Below are 14,786 nucleotides of genomic sequence, written 5' to 3'. Positions count from 1 at the left end.
GGGCTAGGACCTGGGCTTGCGTTGGTTGTTTAGTCTAGCAGTATTTCGCGGTCGAGTGTCCGTTGTATTGCCCACAACTGCACTGACAGATACCACATTGTCACCACGAATGAAAAGCTGCTTCACGTACTCACGTCGAGTTCCACCAGCACTAGCAAGTACTCGACGATTACGTCTCGAGTCTGCAGCAGAGAACACAGCGTCACTCGCGATGCGTTTATCCTCTCTCACCTCTCGCAGCAGCCTCTCATGAGTATTGAGCGGGATGAAGTCTTGAGTGACGTCCAATAGCACGAGATTCATGTGCTTATCAAAGGCCTTCAAAAACCCTGAGCACGTCCCACGCACGCTGTTAACTCGACGAATAACTACGAAGACTCGCATTCGTTCCAGGAAGCAACGACGAAGAACTCGAAAAGGCCCTTCCAAGTAAGTGTCTGCCACCACACACCACACATAAACTCATTAAACACACCTCAGATACAAAGACAACCAGTCGGCAGAGTAAGTACCTGCAAGTTGTTCAAACAGCGACGGTGTAGCAGGAGCCGGGGCCTTCTTCACCACCGCAGCTTTGGCGTCAGCTGCTGATGGACTCGGTTTCTTTGGTCTAACGACGAGCGTCTGTCTGTTCACATCTAACTCTGGTAGCTATGGAATCACAAGTTCACTTAGCCTATAGCCCAGAGCTCTTTCAAGTCCTTGCTAGACGTACCAGGTGTCGGCATTTTTGGATATTGTCCAGTGGATGAGCAGTGGCCACTGGCAGCTTCAGCTGATCTTTAGGTGTCTGGAGAGCCTTGAGAGCATCGAATTGAGCTGAGCGAAAGTCCAGCGGACTGTCAGTGACTTTAGGTAGCTTGTACGCCTTGAAATCCCTCTCGTATGTGGCGTTGGGGTATGGTATCCTTGTTACGTCCCTTTCTTTTACGGTGTCGTCGGCAGACGTAAAGTCTGGAGCTTCTCCATACTTCTTAAAGAGTTTCGCGCACAATTGGCGCTCACGACCAGCGAATTTGCGCACGATCTCGGCGCTGCGGCGATGAAATAGTAGGGAAATAGGTCAGCATTGAATGGATGTAAAGAGCGCTGCACGACGCCACGAGGGAAAATAATGATATCACTAGGAAAACGACCGATAGGGCATATGGACGCACATGTTTTGATCATTGCCCGGATTGTGCTTGGCGTAGAAGGCGCGCAGACGTTCCTCCATGAGCGCGGCATTCATGACACTCTCGATGAGGAGAGACCTTCACTCTTGTATTGTGTGGTGCACACTGGTTGAATTGTTGCGCCACATCAATCACACACAATGAATGTAGAACTCTCGATGCGTTTCTATTGGTCCGCTTCGAATTGTGGAACGCTGTTGTAAGTTAGAATCTACAGAGGACAGTTGATATCTGAAGCATGGCCGAGCCGCAGGTGGAGTCGCCGACGCCGCTGTCCAACGTGCAGAAGCTTAAGCTACAGCTATTCCACCGCCTCCAGCGTCGTCACCGCGACTCGTGGAAGCGATACTGGGGATCGTTTCAGCTCTACCTGGCGGCCAAGCTCTCGCTCGAGGAGTTCCATGCGCTGGCGGAGGAGCTGCTGGGCCCCGATAAACGTGTGGAAATTGTTGCTAATTTGATAGTGTTGTAGGCGCTAATATCGCAGCTATTATTTTTTTGGCTGCAGACCTGCACAATAAGTTCGTGGTGGCGCTGCTGAGTACGGCGTACCAAGAGGCAGGTGATGGAGAGCTGCGACCAACTCCACAGCCACCGTCGGCACTGCAATTGCAGGGCCACAGTGGAGTAGGAGGAGGTACCAAGATACTTAAGGTAGCCAATGGAGGCCCCAGTCCGGCAAGTAATAAGGACCCACTGCTTCAAATTATCAAGGAGGAGGACGCAAGACACGGTAAGTGCTTTGCTGCTATTTGACGGAGTTTCGTTGCCGTTGTTTAATGTATTGAGTGGAGATTCTGAGCAGCGTTCGCAAGACACGCACGCAATAAATGGACGTAAACGACCACACAGCAGTTTTGCACCTCCTGACGACAACACAGAGGAGTCCGGTGGGTGCGCTTCCAGTACATGATGCTGTTTGTGGTTGGTTTTGATTTGAAGGGTGGGATTGGGTTTGTGTTGATTCTTACATGTAGCAGTAAGTAAGCACATGCACTTGGATCGGGATACAGCGCGGCACGCCCATGACCACCCTGACCACCAATCGGCGGAGCTACTGATGGGCCTAGGCAAGTGCTCAACAGCCACGATTAGCCCGTCGTCGCCATCTACTAACAGAGGCTTCGAGCCGCGCGTGTCTCCAGACAGCAGTCAGTAGCGTCGATACAACAAGTCAGTCTATTCCTTCCGGACAGGGATCACTGTTCCGCATTGTCGACAGAGTCCACGTCAAGTGCTGTCGCGAAGCAGAGTCGCCGGAAGCAGCGCCAGCCACAAGGAGGCAGGAATATCCCTTTATTTTATCGTTATTTTTTTTTTAAGTAAACAAGTGTTGCGGCTCTGCGGTGACTGCACCACGCATAGGAGCAGAAAACTCGTAAGAAAACGTGGAGCTTTGCTTGGCCTTGATGCAGTATTGTACCACGTCACAGACAAATTATTACTTGCCTTTTGTAAGATCATGATTAAGTGCGAATGCGAATTAAGCAAAAAAACAAAGGGACGTCAAGCTTGTCAGACCGGAACCGTTCAAGATCCCTGCTACCTTGATAATGGATCAGGGCCGGCAGTCGAACCCGCCTGCTGGGCTGCCCACTACTGTGCGCTGGATCCCGGACGCCGAAGTGAGCGTGTGCTACGGTTGCCAGCTGCTCTTCGACTGGGTGCGCCGCAAGCACCATTGCCGGTGAGCTACTTGATCGCCTTCTCTGTCTGTATATTGCTTTTTCCAACTAACCCGGTGTCTGCAGCTACTGTGGCCACGTGTTCTGCGAGCTATGCACACCGCAGCGCAGTCTCATCCATGAAGACCAGATTCTCACCAACCCAGAGCGCAAGTATCTGGCCGTGAACGCGCGCAACCCGCAGCGTGTGTGTGATGATTGCCATGCGCGGCTTGAGCCGGAACAAGAGGAGCTACGTACGTCCGGTTACAAATGATGTGGTTGGTGGAGTTTTGGTTATTGACTGTTGCTGTACCAGGTCGGACGATGAGCCACGCCGTGCAGCAGATGGAGGTCAAGGAGTCCGGACCGCAGAGGTTCTTCAACAGCCCCTACTCCTTCACACTGCGCGAGGAGATCCGCAAGGCCACGTACAGCGTCAAGAATTTCACGTTCCAAGGAGTTGTCAAGGATCAGTCTATCCCGCTACCGCTACTCACTCACGCCAAGGGAATCGCTGTACGAGTCTACCTCTTATAGGGAAGGAACAGCCACCCTGTCTAACCGGTGGTTTTCTCTGTTGTTGCAGTTCCTGACAGTGATCAAGGTGGGTTTCGTGTTCACGGGCCGCATGGGAACTGGTCTCGTGGTCGCTAGACTACCGGACGGCCGGTGGTCAGCTCCGTCGGCTATCGGTACTGCTGGTGTGGGCTGGGGTCCACAGATAGGAGGAGAAATCACGGACTTTGTGATCATCCTCAACACGCAGCGTGCCGTGGAGGCTTTCTGCGCATCTGGCCAAGTGAATCTTGGAGCGGAGTTGGGGATTTCGGCAGGACCTGTCGGTCGTGTGGCATCTGGAGCACTGGAGGCTAGTGCGTCAATGGATGTAGCGCCGTGCTACTCATACTCGCACTCAAAAGGTCTCTACGCGGGCATCTCGCTCGAAGGATCAGTGATCCTCTCCAGGCCTGATATTAATCGCTCGTTCTATGGCAAAGCTGTGACGGTCCCTGAGCTGTTGGGAGGCGTAGAGCCACCTCCAGTAGCCGCTACACCGTTGTACGAAGCTATCCGTGCGGCGATGGAAAGGTTTGTAGGCAAATGGTCATCTAACGACTCTGTTGTTGAAGATGCTGATGGTGTTTGTTGTGTTTTCAGTCCAGCGAATGGTGCCAATCGCGTCACAAGTAGCTCATCAGTTCCGGCTCAACAGTACCAACCCACTGAAGCCACAGCAGAGTCTGCTACGCATCCACCTCCACCAGCTCCTGTTGCATCGTCGGCTCCAACGGGCAGCTCGTTGTTCAATAATGACGTCAAGCTATAAGCGCCGAGAACGCGTGTCGAGGATCATTCAAAGGGTAGACCAGGTTCAGAGAATTCAGCATTTAATTTACTCATGCAGGCAGTGCGTTGAACGCCGAGGCGTCCCATTAACGTCTTTAGGTGTAGCTTCTTTGTATTGTCCTGAGACCCCACGCATCCTTCGGAATCAGTTCATCGCGGCCTCTAGCGCTGCGAAAAACTGTTCCTGCATTTGTCGAGCCTCGCGAGCCTTCTGTAAATTGCAAACAAGCAGCAGTCCACGTGTTAGTAGGTCATTTCAGACAAAATCACCACCAGTCATCCGACCTCTGCCTGTTCCTGTTGAGCAGGAGTGAGCGTCACTGCACTGGCCACTGCAGTTGCACTAGCAAGGTCGCCTGCATTCCCTGTAGCCCCCGATCCGTCAGCGTTCTCCATCTTGACATCATCATCCGCTCCAACAGGGGAAGCTCCGTCAGCAGCCGCCGCATCGTCCGTTGACTCGTGCAGCTCTCCATGCACACGTTCCACTGCTTGCCTGGACTCGTCAATGGTGCGACGGATGTCCCTGGCAGCATCGCGTCTCTCCTGTACTTGCGTCTTAAGCATCTGAATCACCGTCTCACGTGCCTGATGGGGCCTGAAGGCATTGATGCGGTTGTGCATGTTGAGGAAGAGCAGCTCCATGTCGTCCAGCTTCTCACTGGCAGCAACAATAGTCAGCAATAGACCTACACTCCTGGAAACAACCTGCACTCACTTGAACACGGCTGGCTTCTTGATGAGGACGTCAACGAGCTCCACAAAATTGGCGAGCAGCGAACGATTAATTCTAAAAGGCACAATATTAGTCTCCTCCACTTGGTTATTATTTACAAAATATTGCAGATAATACTTCTTCATCTCGGCTTTGTAGTCCACAGGTGCGCCGTCGCCGTCCTCGCCTTGAGGTGCATACAGCTTCTTGCCTGGCTGTGGTAGCAGGTCTGGTACTACGTCCTGCGTGCTGTAGGGCGAGCCGAACATGTGATAAGTGGGCTCCATGGGCTCGGGCGGCGCCGGGCCGCTCTCCACGCCGTCCGCATACAGAGTAAAGAACTTGGGCGGCGCCGGGAACTCCGACACGATCTCGGGCGCGGCCTCCTCTTGCTCAGCCATGATTGTAGCAATCAGTCTTGACAATTGTACTGGGATTGGGTCAAATTCCGCATTTTATCCACCAATCCCCATCCGGAAGCCATCAAAGATATTTGTTGTCTATCACTTTCTTCCAAACTGGAAGTTGTAGTCTTTGTGAGCCGATGCTGTCGGTGCTTCGATCTCGCACGTGGCCTGTGGTCGCTATCTCGGTGACGAGAATGCAGCATCGCGCTGTATTCTCATCAACCTCTTCAACGGCCAAATCTTGGGGTTTTCGTCGCGTTTGGGACGCGTACGCTTCTCTGTTAGAGACCCACCCTTTGAGCACCAAGATCGTGACGGGTGGCGCCATTGCGGGGCTGGGTGACGTCGGGTGTCAGCTCGTGCTGGAAAGCGAAGACGGTGACGCCAAATTAGATTTGAAACGCGCCGCCATCTTCACGTTCTTGGGCGGGTTCTTGATCTCACCCGCGCTCCACGTGTGGTACGGATTTCTGGGCTCGAGGCTGCCCGGGGTCTCCACGGCTGCAGTTGCTAAGCGGCTGGCACTGGACCAATTGGGCTTTGCACCCACGTTCCTGCCGATTATCTTGTCGTCGGTGTTGATGCTCGAGGGACACAGTGAGGATATCCCAGACAAGCTGCGCGCCGACTGGTGGTCTGTCACGAAAGCCAATTGGGTTGTCTGGGTGCCGGCCCAGATCCTAAACTTTCGCTTCGTGCCTGGATCGATGCAGGTGCTCTTCGCCAATGTGATTGGGCTGCTTTGGAACGCGTACCTGTCCTACGTGAGCCATTCTGAAGTCCCCAAGACACTTCTTAACGAGAAGGACGTGGAGAAGGCTGAGTACTAGGAGCAGCACACCCCATGGGTTTTGATTTAAAAGCCCCTTTCAAATATTGAAAAAAGGAATAGACTTTCGGTGACCTAACGTTTATTGTGAGCTCTATGATTGATCAAAGGCGGAAGCTACTTCTCCTGGTTACCTCCGAATGTGTTGTGCAGGGGTGAGGCGAGGTGCTTTCGCGCTGACTGAACGGTCTTCGACACGAACGATGTCAAGCCTGTTGGCGGTGCAATTCGTTCGCGAAAGCTACGCCGTCGATGATCTTGGCTGTTAGAGGACGAAAAGTATGAAGCAGCTGGTGACAACCAAATGGTTGCATTCGCGCATTCTTGCGGCTCGGTGACTGTGTTAGGCAGCTCCATCAAGTTGTTAAACAGATCCGACCCGCGTCTGCCAGTGGTCTCCCTATTTGATCTCACAGGACGGATTGTCGTGCGCTTCTTCTGACCTTTTTGCTTCGCTATCTTGTCGCTGTTGTTAGTTAGAGAAACGACCTCATAGTCGCCATCGCGCTCGGAGGTTGCCAGCCGTAGCTGGAGCTTCTCGACTTGCTCTTCTAGTGTGTCTTTGTCTACTGAAAGTGTCTTCAACTCGAAATCCATCTGCACCAGATCAGCACGTAGACTGGCAATCACCTCGTCTTGTGCCTGGAGCTGTCGTGCCTCGAACCCAGCCGCACCGGTGATAGTGGCATCCAGTGCGGCCTTCAAGCTGTCTCGCTCGTTTTGGAGGTGCAGCACCTGGGCATGAGCCGACGAGAGTTCCTCTTCCAGTCTGCGGCAATGCATTTGAGCCTTGTCCAACGCATTACGTGTCTCCGCTCGGGCTTGAGTTGCGCTGGTAACTGCAACCTGCAGAGCTTCTTTCTGTTGCTGCTGCTGTGCGAGAGCTCGAAGCACTTCATCGTGCGCTTCACCCTCATCGTTTGCTTGTCGTTCGTCATCAGTGCGTTGAGCCACCATCCGCGCATTTTGCTTGAACAAGGCATCCCTCTCGACGCGTAACCCACTCAGCTCACGCTCAAGAGCAGAATTTTTCAGCAGTAGCGCACGATGCTCATCTTCCGCTTTCTTGCGTTCTCTTGCATGAGTTTTTTCCTGCTTCTCCATGTGAACCACAAGCACTTCGACGTCTTCCTGCAGCTGTCGACAGCGCTGTGCGAGAGCTTCGCGGATCTCGTCTTCATTGCCGACTTGTGTTTCATGCTCGCTCTCCGCACGTTCATGACCACTGTCTTGGAGATTGTCAGTTGAGTTCTCAAGTTCAGGCGAGAGAGAGGCGGCAGACTCATTGAGGTCAACAAGTTTCTTCACTGAGAACGCCGTGTCTGGATCACTAAGGAAGTGCCCGTTGCGCTGGTTACAGGAAGGCAGGGCAGCTTGATGTTGGATCCAGGTTCGTGATGAGAGCGGTTCCATCCTGATACACGAAGCACTATTAGGAACTAGACAAGCCCACTTCAACCAGGAATATCCTAAAATGGTTACGCATAAATAGAACACAAATAATAGAATCTGTAGCCATTTTGTTGATCGAACCGCGAGCAGTTTATCACAAAACTGGTCCTCCATGCAGTCGAATCACTTCACGAGCCACGACTTGGATGTACGCTAGAGCATGCATCTATTACTTCGATTCACTGAGCTGACCTGTCACTGCTTGCGATGTGTAGCTACTCGAGTCGTACGTTCATGACTGCATCCACCAGTTGCCCAAGCTGCCGGCAGCCACGGATGCCGCTGTAACGGGTACCAGCACTCAAATTCCGACACGCTGTTCGTCGTACCATACCGTATGTACCAATATGCTCAAGGAGGTGGTATCACTGTTGTCGCTCTTCTCTCCAAGATTGTGTCGCCTCATTGGACAGGTATGGGACCTAGCATCGCTCAACGTGTTTGTATTGCTGCAAGTGGCGAATGCAGCGCTGCAGGATGCGCAACAGCTCCGCGACCAGCTCGCGTTCATCGAGCGTTTCCATGCAGAAGGGCTACAGCGACAGGCAGCCCTTGTGCAACGGTATGAAGACGAACTTGCTCGCCAACGTGTGAGTGAACAGACTGTGAGAGCTGAGCTACAGAAGGTTCGCCAACGTGCCAACCGCTTAGCAGTGGAGAACGGTCAGCTACATCTGGTCGTAAACCGAGTACTGAATGCCCAAGATACCATGGAAGCAACTCGCTACGAAAGGTCCAACTCTGCCGAACAAGTGGGCACGCAAGAGAACTTCTGTGAAGACATCGCTGCAATTGGAGACGTGGAGGAACGTGAGCTCTATGGCGTTGACGAAGACGCTCTGGCACGAATAGAAACTGTGCACCCGATTGAGAGCTATTCGACCGACTTTGAGCAACTTTTCAAAGCTCTTTTCGAGGGCGAAGAGCGTAATACCCGCGTGCTAAACGATATGGATCGTTTCATCAACTCGACTGCCGTTGCCTTGCTTTGGCGCTATGGGTCAACCGAAGAAGAGCATCAGATGATGCACCGAATGCTAAGTGCAAGCACCGCTAGTACGCAAACTGAGGGGTCATTCTTTGAGAAATCTTCACACCTCACTTCTCGAAGTGGCGGTCAGTGGAAGTCGGTGAACGAGGAGTATGATTCCGACGACGATGGTGAACAATCAGATGTAGCAGTTCAAAGCCATCCGTCGATACAGGAGGAGCATGAGGACGAAGACAACCAACCACAAGAGCAGTCAGCGAACCACGAGATCTTGGCAGTCACCAAACACCAGGTGATCCCAGCGACATTACGAGCACAACTGGACTCGAGACCTCGGATACAGCGCGTTTTGGAGAAAGCTCAACTTAACCGCATTTTGCTTCGGTTATATCTCGAGAAGCTCGAGTGTGACGCCCGGACTTTACGGCGACGAAGGGTATTGAGTGCTCGTATCGCTCGTTCGGAGGTTGATACAAATTCTGCTGACGAAGGAGCAGTGTCTGTCGCTGCAGTTCGAACACCACTTCACCGGTTCATGAAAGAGTTCTTCCTCGCACGATACGAAGTACCGGCACTGGCTGACTTTCACATGATGGAGGTCGTTAAGAGCTGCTTCTACTACCACGAGCAGCTTAAGGTCATTCATCGTCGAGGAGCTACCTTCTTTGGATCCACTACATTAGTTGACTGTTTTCCAGGAATGCCCGAAAAGCTCATTCAACACATCCAGCTTCAACAACATCAGCAACGCCACGACCAGGCAGAAAATGATCATGCAGTTCAAGAACTTCAGCTGCGGCAGCACTTTGACGCCGCTGAAGTCCGCGTAGCACTTTTTAGTCGACTTTGCGAGCTCGTACCCTTCGATCCCAATGTATCTGCAGTAGATTCTGCGGCAGTTGGTGGAAATCTGTCGGCTTGTTTACTGAATGCAGTCGTGGATGCACTGGGTGACGTCTTAGAGCTGGATCCCTCCGTGCCATCTCTCGCTGCAGTGGAAGAAGTTCCGACCGAAGAGAACTGGGCACTCCCACGTGGGTTGGCATGTGAGCTTTTGACGCAGCATTTCCCGTTTGTTGACCAGGACATTCTGGATGACACGAAAGCTTGGCTATCTCGACTTGCTCCTGTGCTGAGATCAAACTCGATTGAAGACACCATTTCAGCCGACTGTATCGCTGTGGACGTCTTCCTCGCACTATTCGCAACGACGTGGATCAAGTACGACAGGCGACTTGAAAGCAAACTACGTGAGAGTTTCCGCCACCAACTGCTGCTGTCGTCACCGTTTGCCAGGACACAATTGGCAGAGGCGAAGACAGCAGTCGAGAACACGACAGTTGAAAACGGAGAAGCTTTACAGTGTGAAAGTGAGGACATGAGCGGAAGACCAATTAGTCGGATGAGCACCCGACGTTCCTCCACAGTGCTACCAACCGTGTCAGTAGGAGCAACAGCCATCGCGATGCATTCCTCGCCACTTGAACTGCTCACACAGGCTTGGTCGACGCTGGAGAACGAGACGCTGTCGTCACTAGACATCGAGGAGCTTGAAAGCACTTTCCGAGGCTTGCTCGAAGCCAAACAGCTTGATGCAAAGCGTCCCGTTAGAAAACCGCACAAAGAGATTTCAGAGCCGACGGCACCCGCAGTATCGCTTGGTGGTGTGACCGAGAAAGAGTTCGTCTTCCTCACATTGCAGGTCCTTCGGCGACGGCGTAACAACTGCGGACTGCGCACCAACAGCAGACGCCCACCTCGTTTTGCAATGTACGGAAGCCATCTCCTACAGACACTGGGGTCGGACGAGACGTCAGTTCCTCTCAGTTCACTTAAGCCTGGACTAAACAGCGACAGCTTCGCCTATATCAGCAAATAATCATCACCCTTGAGTTAAAGAAAAACAGCACAATACATGCAATCTAAAACCTTTGAAGTAAATTTCCAACCACAAACCATGTATTGGAGTCGAGTTACCTGCAATCTCCTTTACGCCTCTTACATCGTCACTCATCAACCGAGCACAATTAGCTCAAATGAAAAACATGCGATTCAGCACTTCCTTGTGCACATTGGCGAACTTGAACCTCCCGCCGCCTGAGACTGTAGTGTCTGTGCCAGCCATGCGTTCTTCCAGAAAGTGACGAGCATGCGCTGCAGCTTCGTTGGCGTAGTAAACAGGAGTAATCACGGACACCGAATGTGTCGATCGGGCAAATGTGTACCCCAAATGATACGTCAGCAGCTGCACGTCCTCCGCAGCCAAGCTGTTATCATCGTACAGCACAGTGTAATGGCACGGCCGGCTTGTACCTTGCAGCGTACTGTGACCCCAAAGATAAAAGCTGAACAGGTGAGGATCCATAACCACCGAATCAATCACCGTTCCAGGCTTCACGTTGCCCTTCGAGTCGCCGTCGCGCGAATTGACCGGAAAAGCTCGCACATGATGCCGTTTATTTGCCACAATGAAAGTCACTAACGGCTTGTAGTCACCAGAAATCATTTTGAATGCCGTACACAGAGCTCGCATCTCCGTCTGCAGGACGCTCTGCATTTCTCCATCGCTCACACCATCGCGATAGTACAGCACGTGCTCGGGTCTACGCTCCGTGTTCTTGCAGTAAACGAGAAATAATTCTTTCAGCATTTTTGGCAGTTTCTCAATACTTTTGCGCGGATTCTGAGCAGCCACACGTGCTGCGTACTGAGCAGAATATGCGTCCATCGACGCCACCACTGCCGCAATCGCAGGCTGATCGTCCATACCGTAACTACTGCGTTCAACATCAACTCCAATAACGATAGTTGGCGCAGCGCTTATAAGCGGAAGCGGTCCTTTTAGCACAGCATTCTTGCCTCCAAGCCTCATGTTGATCTTCAGACAGACATTAGCACAGAATGCGGCATTGGCCTTTCGCAATTTCTCCGCTACCACACACTGACTAGCAATTCCCAGCACCGTGTCGGACATTCTCTTGACTTCACCATAATGAACAGAGTTCGTTTCTGGCAAGATCACCAGAATCAACTGTGGAGAACCTTCCTCATTTTTTTCCAGCAGCTCCCGCAAACAAAGCTCCATCAGCTCATCCACTTCCATGTCTCGGTTGTCTCTTTGGAGAATGACTACGGGGTGCTTGTTCTTGAACGGCATTCCACGCTCATCCCCGGCCTCGCACAACTTGTCCTTGAACTTGTTCACTTCGGATTTCCGAGTTTCACCTAGGACGACCACGCCCCAGTTCCGAATTGACATACCACACACCAACTTTTTGTTATTGAGACTCCACTGTCCGTCGGATCGATGCACTGATACGTTCTCGTATTGTACGTACGGTCCATCCATTACGCGAGCCTCCACAGTCTGGAATCTCTGCTCCACGTTCAAACCGAAAGCCTCCAGATATGGATCGTTCTCAAATCCTGCCTGGTGAACGTGATTCAGAATATCCGCTTGGCGAGCTCGAGGAGGCTGGCTGGCCAACCGGATGACTTCGGGCTGATCCACGTTATCGGAGCTGGAGAAGTGTTGGCCGGGGGCAACTGTACACACCTCGATAGGCAGCCACGTCTCTTTCCCTGGACGCTTGCTGCCAACATTTACCATTGGAAGTGAAGGATATTGCAGAGTCTTCTGATAGCGGTCGCTGAAGTAGTTTGCCACAGATTTCACCTCTCCCTTATAATTCATCATAGTTCTGTCGGCTCCCATGGCGCTTACTCCACAGATTGGTCGACGTCGATCCGAACGATGAGTTGGAAAGACATCGATTTTCCGCAGGGCGCGAGCAAGGCCCTTCAACTGCTTCTCCGACAGGTTCTTAATGTCATTAACGTTGCGTACCCGCAGTGCCGCCATGACCAGATCCATTAACGGCCCTGGGGAGTAAAATACTCCAATTGTTTGATTGATATTCATCACCACTTTATGATCTGCGACGTGTAGCGCTTGGTGGTAACCCCCATAGATCTCCTTACCACCACTTAACAAACGCAGTTTCTTATCCTTCATGTTGTATAACTCAGATCCAACGGTGACAAAGCGCTGGGTCGCCAGGTGGCGAGCCACAACATTCAGAGCTTGTACGACAGGCATAACATTCACACTTGCATCAGAGTAGTAATTGTTCAGCGTTGCCAACGAAATCACTTCCACCATCTTCATCTTGACCAAGTACGTTCGAAAGTTGTTGACACAAGCCTTCGTGTTCTCACTGTGTGAGCTTGCCATTTGTTGTCGATAGTCACGAGCTGCATCAGTATTGTCCGGGTCCACATCTACAAATTCTTTTAAGGTCCAAGATAATTTCACGGGTGCGTACAGCGATGCCATTGCGTCATGCACCACCCGAACGCCCTCAAACGATTCTTTGTACTGTAGCAAGGTGGCGTTTATGACAGTTCCTATTAATGCACGTGGCAGTGGACGCTCTGGTCTCGGCTCATGTCGTGGCGCTGCATTGGCGGCCTCACCACCAGGATCTTCAGTAATCTGCTGAGCTCCAGTGGTGCCATATCTAGAGGCTGCAGCAACGTCCCTCGAACGCTCCACAGTTACGTGATACTTGAATATCTCCTTAGGTGCTTTGTCCACTGACACCTTGAAGTAGTTGACGTTCACAGGTATTGTCCTGCCACCGGAGGCAACACCAGGTCGATGGCAAATCTGAACTTCTCTCTGCAGGTCCGGGTCATCACTACGAACTTCATGGGCACCTGCTCGACCACTCCATTCTTCTTCTACGCGAGGGTCGGAGATGGGGTTTCCGATCAGCTCGTATCCAGAGCCAGAGATAAAGCCTGCACCAGGGCCTTCTTGAGAGCCACTGCCTCCACGACCGCCTCTCCGGCCCCTTTCTCCGCGTCCGTCGCGGTTGCGATGGCCTCCATCATAACCACGATCTTCTTCTCCAGGACGATCGTTGCTTCCATAGTCTCGTTGCCGGCCGTAGCCACGGTCGTCACGTCCGTGGCCACCGCCTCTATCTCCTCCATAGCTACGATCATGGCGTTCTCGATCTCTCCCTTTACCGTGGCCACCTTGGTTCCCCCAGCTAGCGTACCCTCCATGCGATCCGAATCGATCATTGTAGCCCTCACCGTAGTCGCCGTATCCTCGATCATAGCCACTGTGACCTTGGTCGTGTTCCCCAGGAGAGTCGCTGTACCTCGAGGCTCCACCTCCGTACTGCGAGGAAACGTCATAATCCCGGTGATATCCGTAGCCATGGGAATCCGATCGACTGCAATCATTATAGCCGTCACTACCATATCTGCCACGTGTTGAGTCGTACCAATGTGAGTCAGATCCATCTCGATTGTACGCGTACTGGCGAGAGACGTATCTATCACGTCGGTAGTCCTCGTTATGACTCATAGCTACTGGGCTCACTGCAATTTCGAATGCCACAGCAAATCGCAGGACGTTACCGTTAGAACTTGATGCGCAGACGCAGACTCATTATTTGAAAGCGAGGGGGGGGGGGGGGGCTTCGCAGCGTCTGTAACAGAACGTCCCTTTTTGTTGAGGGTAGGGCTAATTATGAATTTGAACCAGTTCAAACGGCTGCGGGAATCGCTCCAATAAAAAAAGAAAAAAGGAAAAAAAGTTCTTTATGACGTCAAATCCAACTTCCGTTTGGCGATATCTTTGAAGCGAACCGGCGGCTGCCATTTACGCCAGGTCCCTCATCTAGATTCTTCGAACTGACAGGATGCGACTTCTTCACCTCCTCGGCGCTGCGTTGGCAGGCGCAACGGTCTTTGCCGATGACGCGCCTCGTTGCTTTCCAGCGGATTTCATGTTCGGATCGGCCACCGCCGCGTACCAAGTCGAGGGTGCGTGGAATGAAGGCGGCCGCACTCCTAGTATCTGGGACGAATTCTGCCGCACGCAGCATAGGAAGAAGGTGGCGTGTGCAAACGTCGCCGACGACTTCTACCATCGCTACCGAGACGACATCAAGCTCATGGTCGAGACCGGTCTGCAGTCCTCGCGCTTCTCTGTCTCGTGGTCGAGAGCCATGAACTGGAATCCAGAGACCAAACGCATGCAACCAAACCCTCAGGGTCTTGCGTTCTACCACGCCCTAGTCGACGAGCTCAACGCCAACAACATCGTACCGATCTTGACGTTGTATCATTGGGATCTGCCACTCGAACTACACACCGAACTCTCTCCTCAAGGCTGGCTGAACCCC

At 52.3% G+C, this 14,786-nt stretch overlaps 9 protein-coding genes across 11 annotated transcripts; 5 read left to right on the top strand and 4 right to left on the bottom strand.

The window, feature by feature from the left end:
• Positions 1-3: 3 nt before the first annotated feature.
• Positions 4-1,231, bottom strand: PPTG_12060 (hypothetical protein; the record flags this gene model as incomplete). Its single annotated transcript, XM_008908259.1, has 4 exons — positions 4-437; positions 513-651; positions 716-1,034; positions 1,158-1,231. The coding sequence occupies 4 exons, from the start codon at positions 1,229-1,231 to the stop codon at positions 4-6; spliced, it is 966 nt and encodes a 321-aa protein (XP_008906507.1).
• Positions 1,232-1,413: 182 nt separating this feature from the next.
• Positions 1,414-2,334, top strand: PPTG_12059 (hypothetical protein; the record flags this gene model as incomplete). The annotated part of the gene is made up of 4 exons (XM_008908258.1): positions 1,414-1,612; positions 1,684-1,908; positions 1,970-2,065; positions 2,156-2,334. The coding sequence occupies 4 exons, from the start codon at positions 1,414-1,416 to the stop codon at positions 2,332-2,334; spliced, it is 699 nt and encodes a 232-aa protein (XP_008906506.1).
• A 394-nt stretch (positions 2,335-2,728) lies between these two features.
• On the top strand, positions 2,729-4,169 carry PPTG_12058 (hypothetical protein; the record flags this gene model as incomplete). Its single annotated transcript, XM_008908257.1, has 5 exons — positions 2,729-2,862; positions 2,927-3,096; positions 3,159-3,358; positions 3,429-3,931; positions 4,001-4,169. The coding sequence occupies 5 exons, from the start codon at positions 2,729-2,731 to the stop codon at positions 4,167-4,169; spliced, it is 1,176 nt and encodes a 391-aa protein (XP_008906505.1).
• On the bottom strand, positions 3,822-5,334 carry PPTG_12057 (hypothetical protein). Of its 3 annotated transcripts, XM_008908255.1 has the most exons (4): positions 5,043-5,334; positions 4,908-4,979; positions 4,475-4,850; positions 3,822-4,400 (listed from the first exon to the last, which is right to left on the bottom strand). In XM_008908255.1, the coding sequence occupies exons 1-4, from the start codon at positions 5,303-5,305 to the stop codon at positions 4,335-4,337; spliced, it is 777 nt and encodes a 258-aa protein (XP_008906503.1). In that variant the 5' UTR covers positions 5,306-5,334; the 3' UTR covers positions 3,822-4,334. The 3 variants fall into 3 exon arrangements, with proteins under 3 accessions (XP_008906503.1, XP_008906502.1, XP_008906504.1); XM_008908254.1 differs by having other exon boundaries at positions 4,908-5,334; XM_008908256.1 differs by lacking the exon at positions 3,822-4,400 and having other exon boundaries at positions 4,403-4,850.
• A 54-nt stretch (positions 5,335-5,388) lies between these two features.
• PPTG_12056 (hypothetical protein) lies at positions 5,389-6,225 on the top strand. Its single transcript, XM_008908253.1, has one exon. It carries the CDS (start codon positions 5,449-5,451, stop codon positions 6,139-6,141), a length of 693 nt encoding a protein of 230 aa, XP_008906501.1. The 5' UTR covers positions 5,389-5,448; the 3' UTR covers positions 6,142-6,225.
• Positions 6,226-6,257: 32 nt separating this feature from the next.
• PPTG_12055 (hypothetical protein) lies at positions 6,258-7,553 on the bottom strand (the record flags this gene model as incomplete). The annotated part of the gene is made up of 1 exon (XM_008908252.1): positions 6,258-7,553. The coding sequence occupies one exon, from the start codon at positions 7,551-7,553 to the stop codon at positions 6,258-6,260; it is 1,296 nt and encodes a 431-aa protein (XP_008906500.1).
• A 151-nt stretch (positions 7,554-7,704) lies between these two features.
• On the top strand, positions 7,705-10,462 carry PPTG_12054 (hypothetical protein; the record flags this gene model as incomplete). The annotated part of the gene is made up of 2 exons (XM_008908251.1): positions 7,705-7,740; positions 7,808-10,462. 2 exons carry the CDS (start codon positions 7,705-7,707, stop codon positions 10,460-10,462), a joined length of 2,691 nt encoding a protein of 896 aa, XP_008906499.1.
• Positions 10,463-10,525: 63 nt separating this feature from the next.
• Positions 10,526-14,040, bottom strand: PPTG_12053 (hypothetical protein). The gene has a single exon (XM_008908250.1). It carries the CDS (start codon positions 13,961-13,963, stop codon positions 10,616-10,618), a length of 3,348 nt encoding a protein of 1,115 aa, XP_008906498.1. The 5' UTR covers positions 13,964-14,040; the 3' UTR covers positions 10,526-10,615.
• Positions 14,041-14,300: 260 nt separating this feature from the next.
• PPTG_12052 (hypothetical protein) lies at positions 14,301-14,781 on the top strand (the record flags this gene model as incomplete). The annotated part of the gene is made up of 2 exons (XM_008908249.1): positions 14,301-14,705; positions 14,773-14,781. 2 exons carry the CDS (start codon positions 14,301-14,303, stop codon positions 14,779-14,781), a joined length of 414 nt encoding a protein of 137 aa, XP_008906497.1.
• Between the last annotated feature and the right edge of the window lie 5 nt (positions 14,782-14,786).

This window comes from Phytophthora parasitica, assembly GCF_000247585.1.
Source record: "Phytophthora parasitica INRA-310 unplaced genomic scaffold supercont2.29, whole genome shotgun sequence".
In the NCBI taxonomy this organism is placed as follows: Eukaryota; Oomycota; class Peronosporomycetes; order Peronosporales; family Peronosporaceae; genus Phytophthora; species Phytophthora nicotianae.
The sequence above is the reverse complement of the archived record's forward strand: the minus strand, read 5'-3'. Positions and strand labels throughout refer to the sequence as shown.

Excerpts from the sequence above, each read along its gene's own strand:
- PPTG_12057 (XM_008908254.1), bottom strand. The coding sequence starts at position 5,305 with ATGGCTGAGCAAGAGGAGGCCGCGCCCGAGATCGTGTCGGAGTTCCCG. Across the intron at positions 4,851-4,907 it reads AAGAAGCCAGCCGTGTTCAA|TGAGAAGCTGGACGACATGG; the intron begins GTGAGTGCAGGT and ends TGTTGCTGCCAG. Across the intron at positions 4,401-4,474 it reads CTCAACAGGAACAGGCAGAG|AAGGCTCGCGAGGCTCGACA; the intron begins GTCGGATGACTG and ends TGCAATTTACAG.
- PPTG_12056 (XM_008908253.1), top strand. The coding sequence starts at position 5,449 with ATGCTGTCGGTGCTTCGATCTCGCACGTGGCCTGTGGTCGCTATCTCG.
- PPTG_12053 (XM_008908250.1), bottom strand. The coding sequence starts at position 13,963 with ATGAGTCATAACGAGGACTACCGACGTGATAGATACGTCTCTCGCCAG.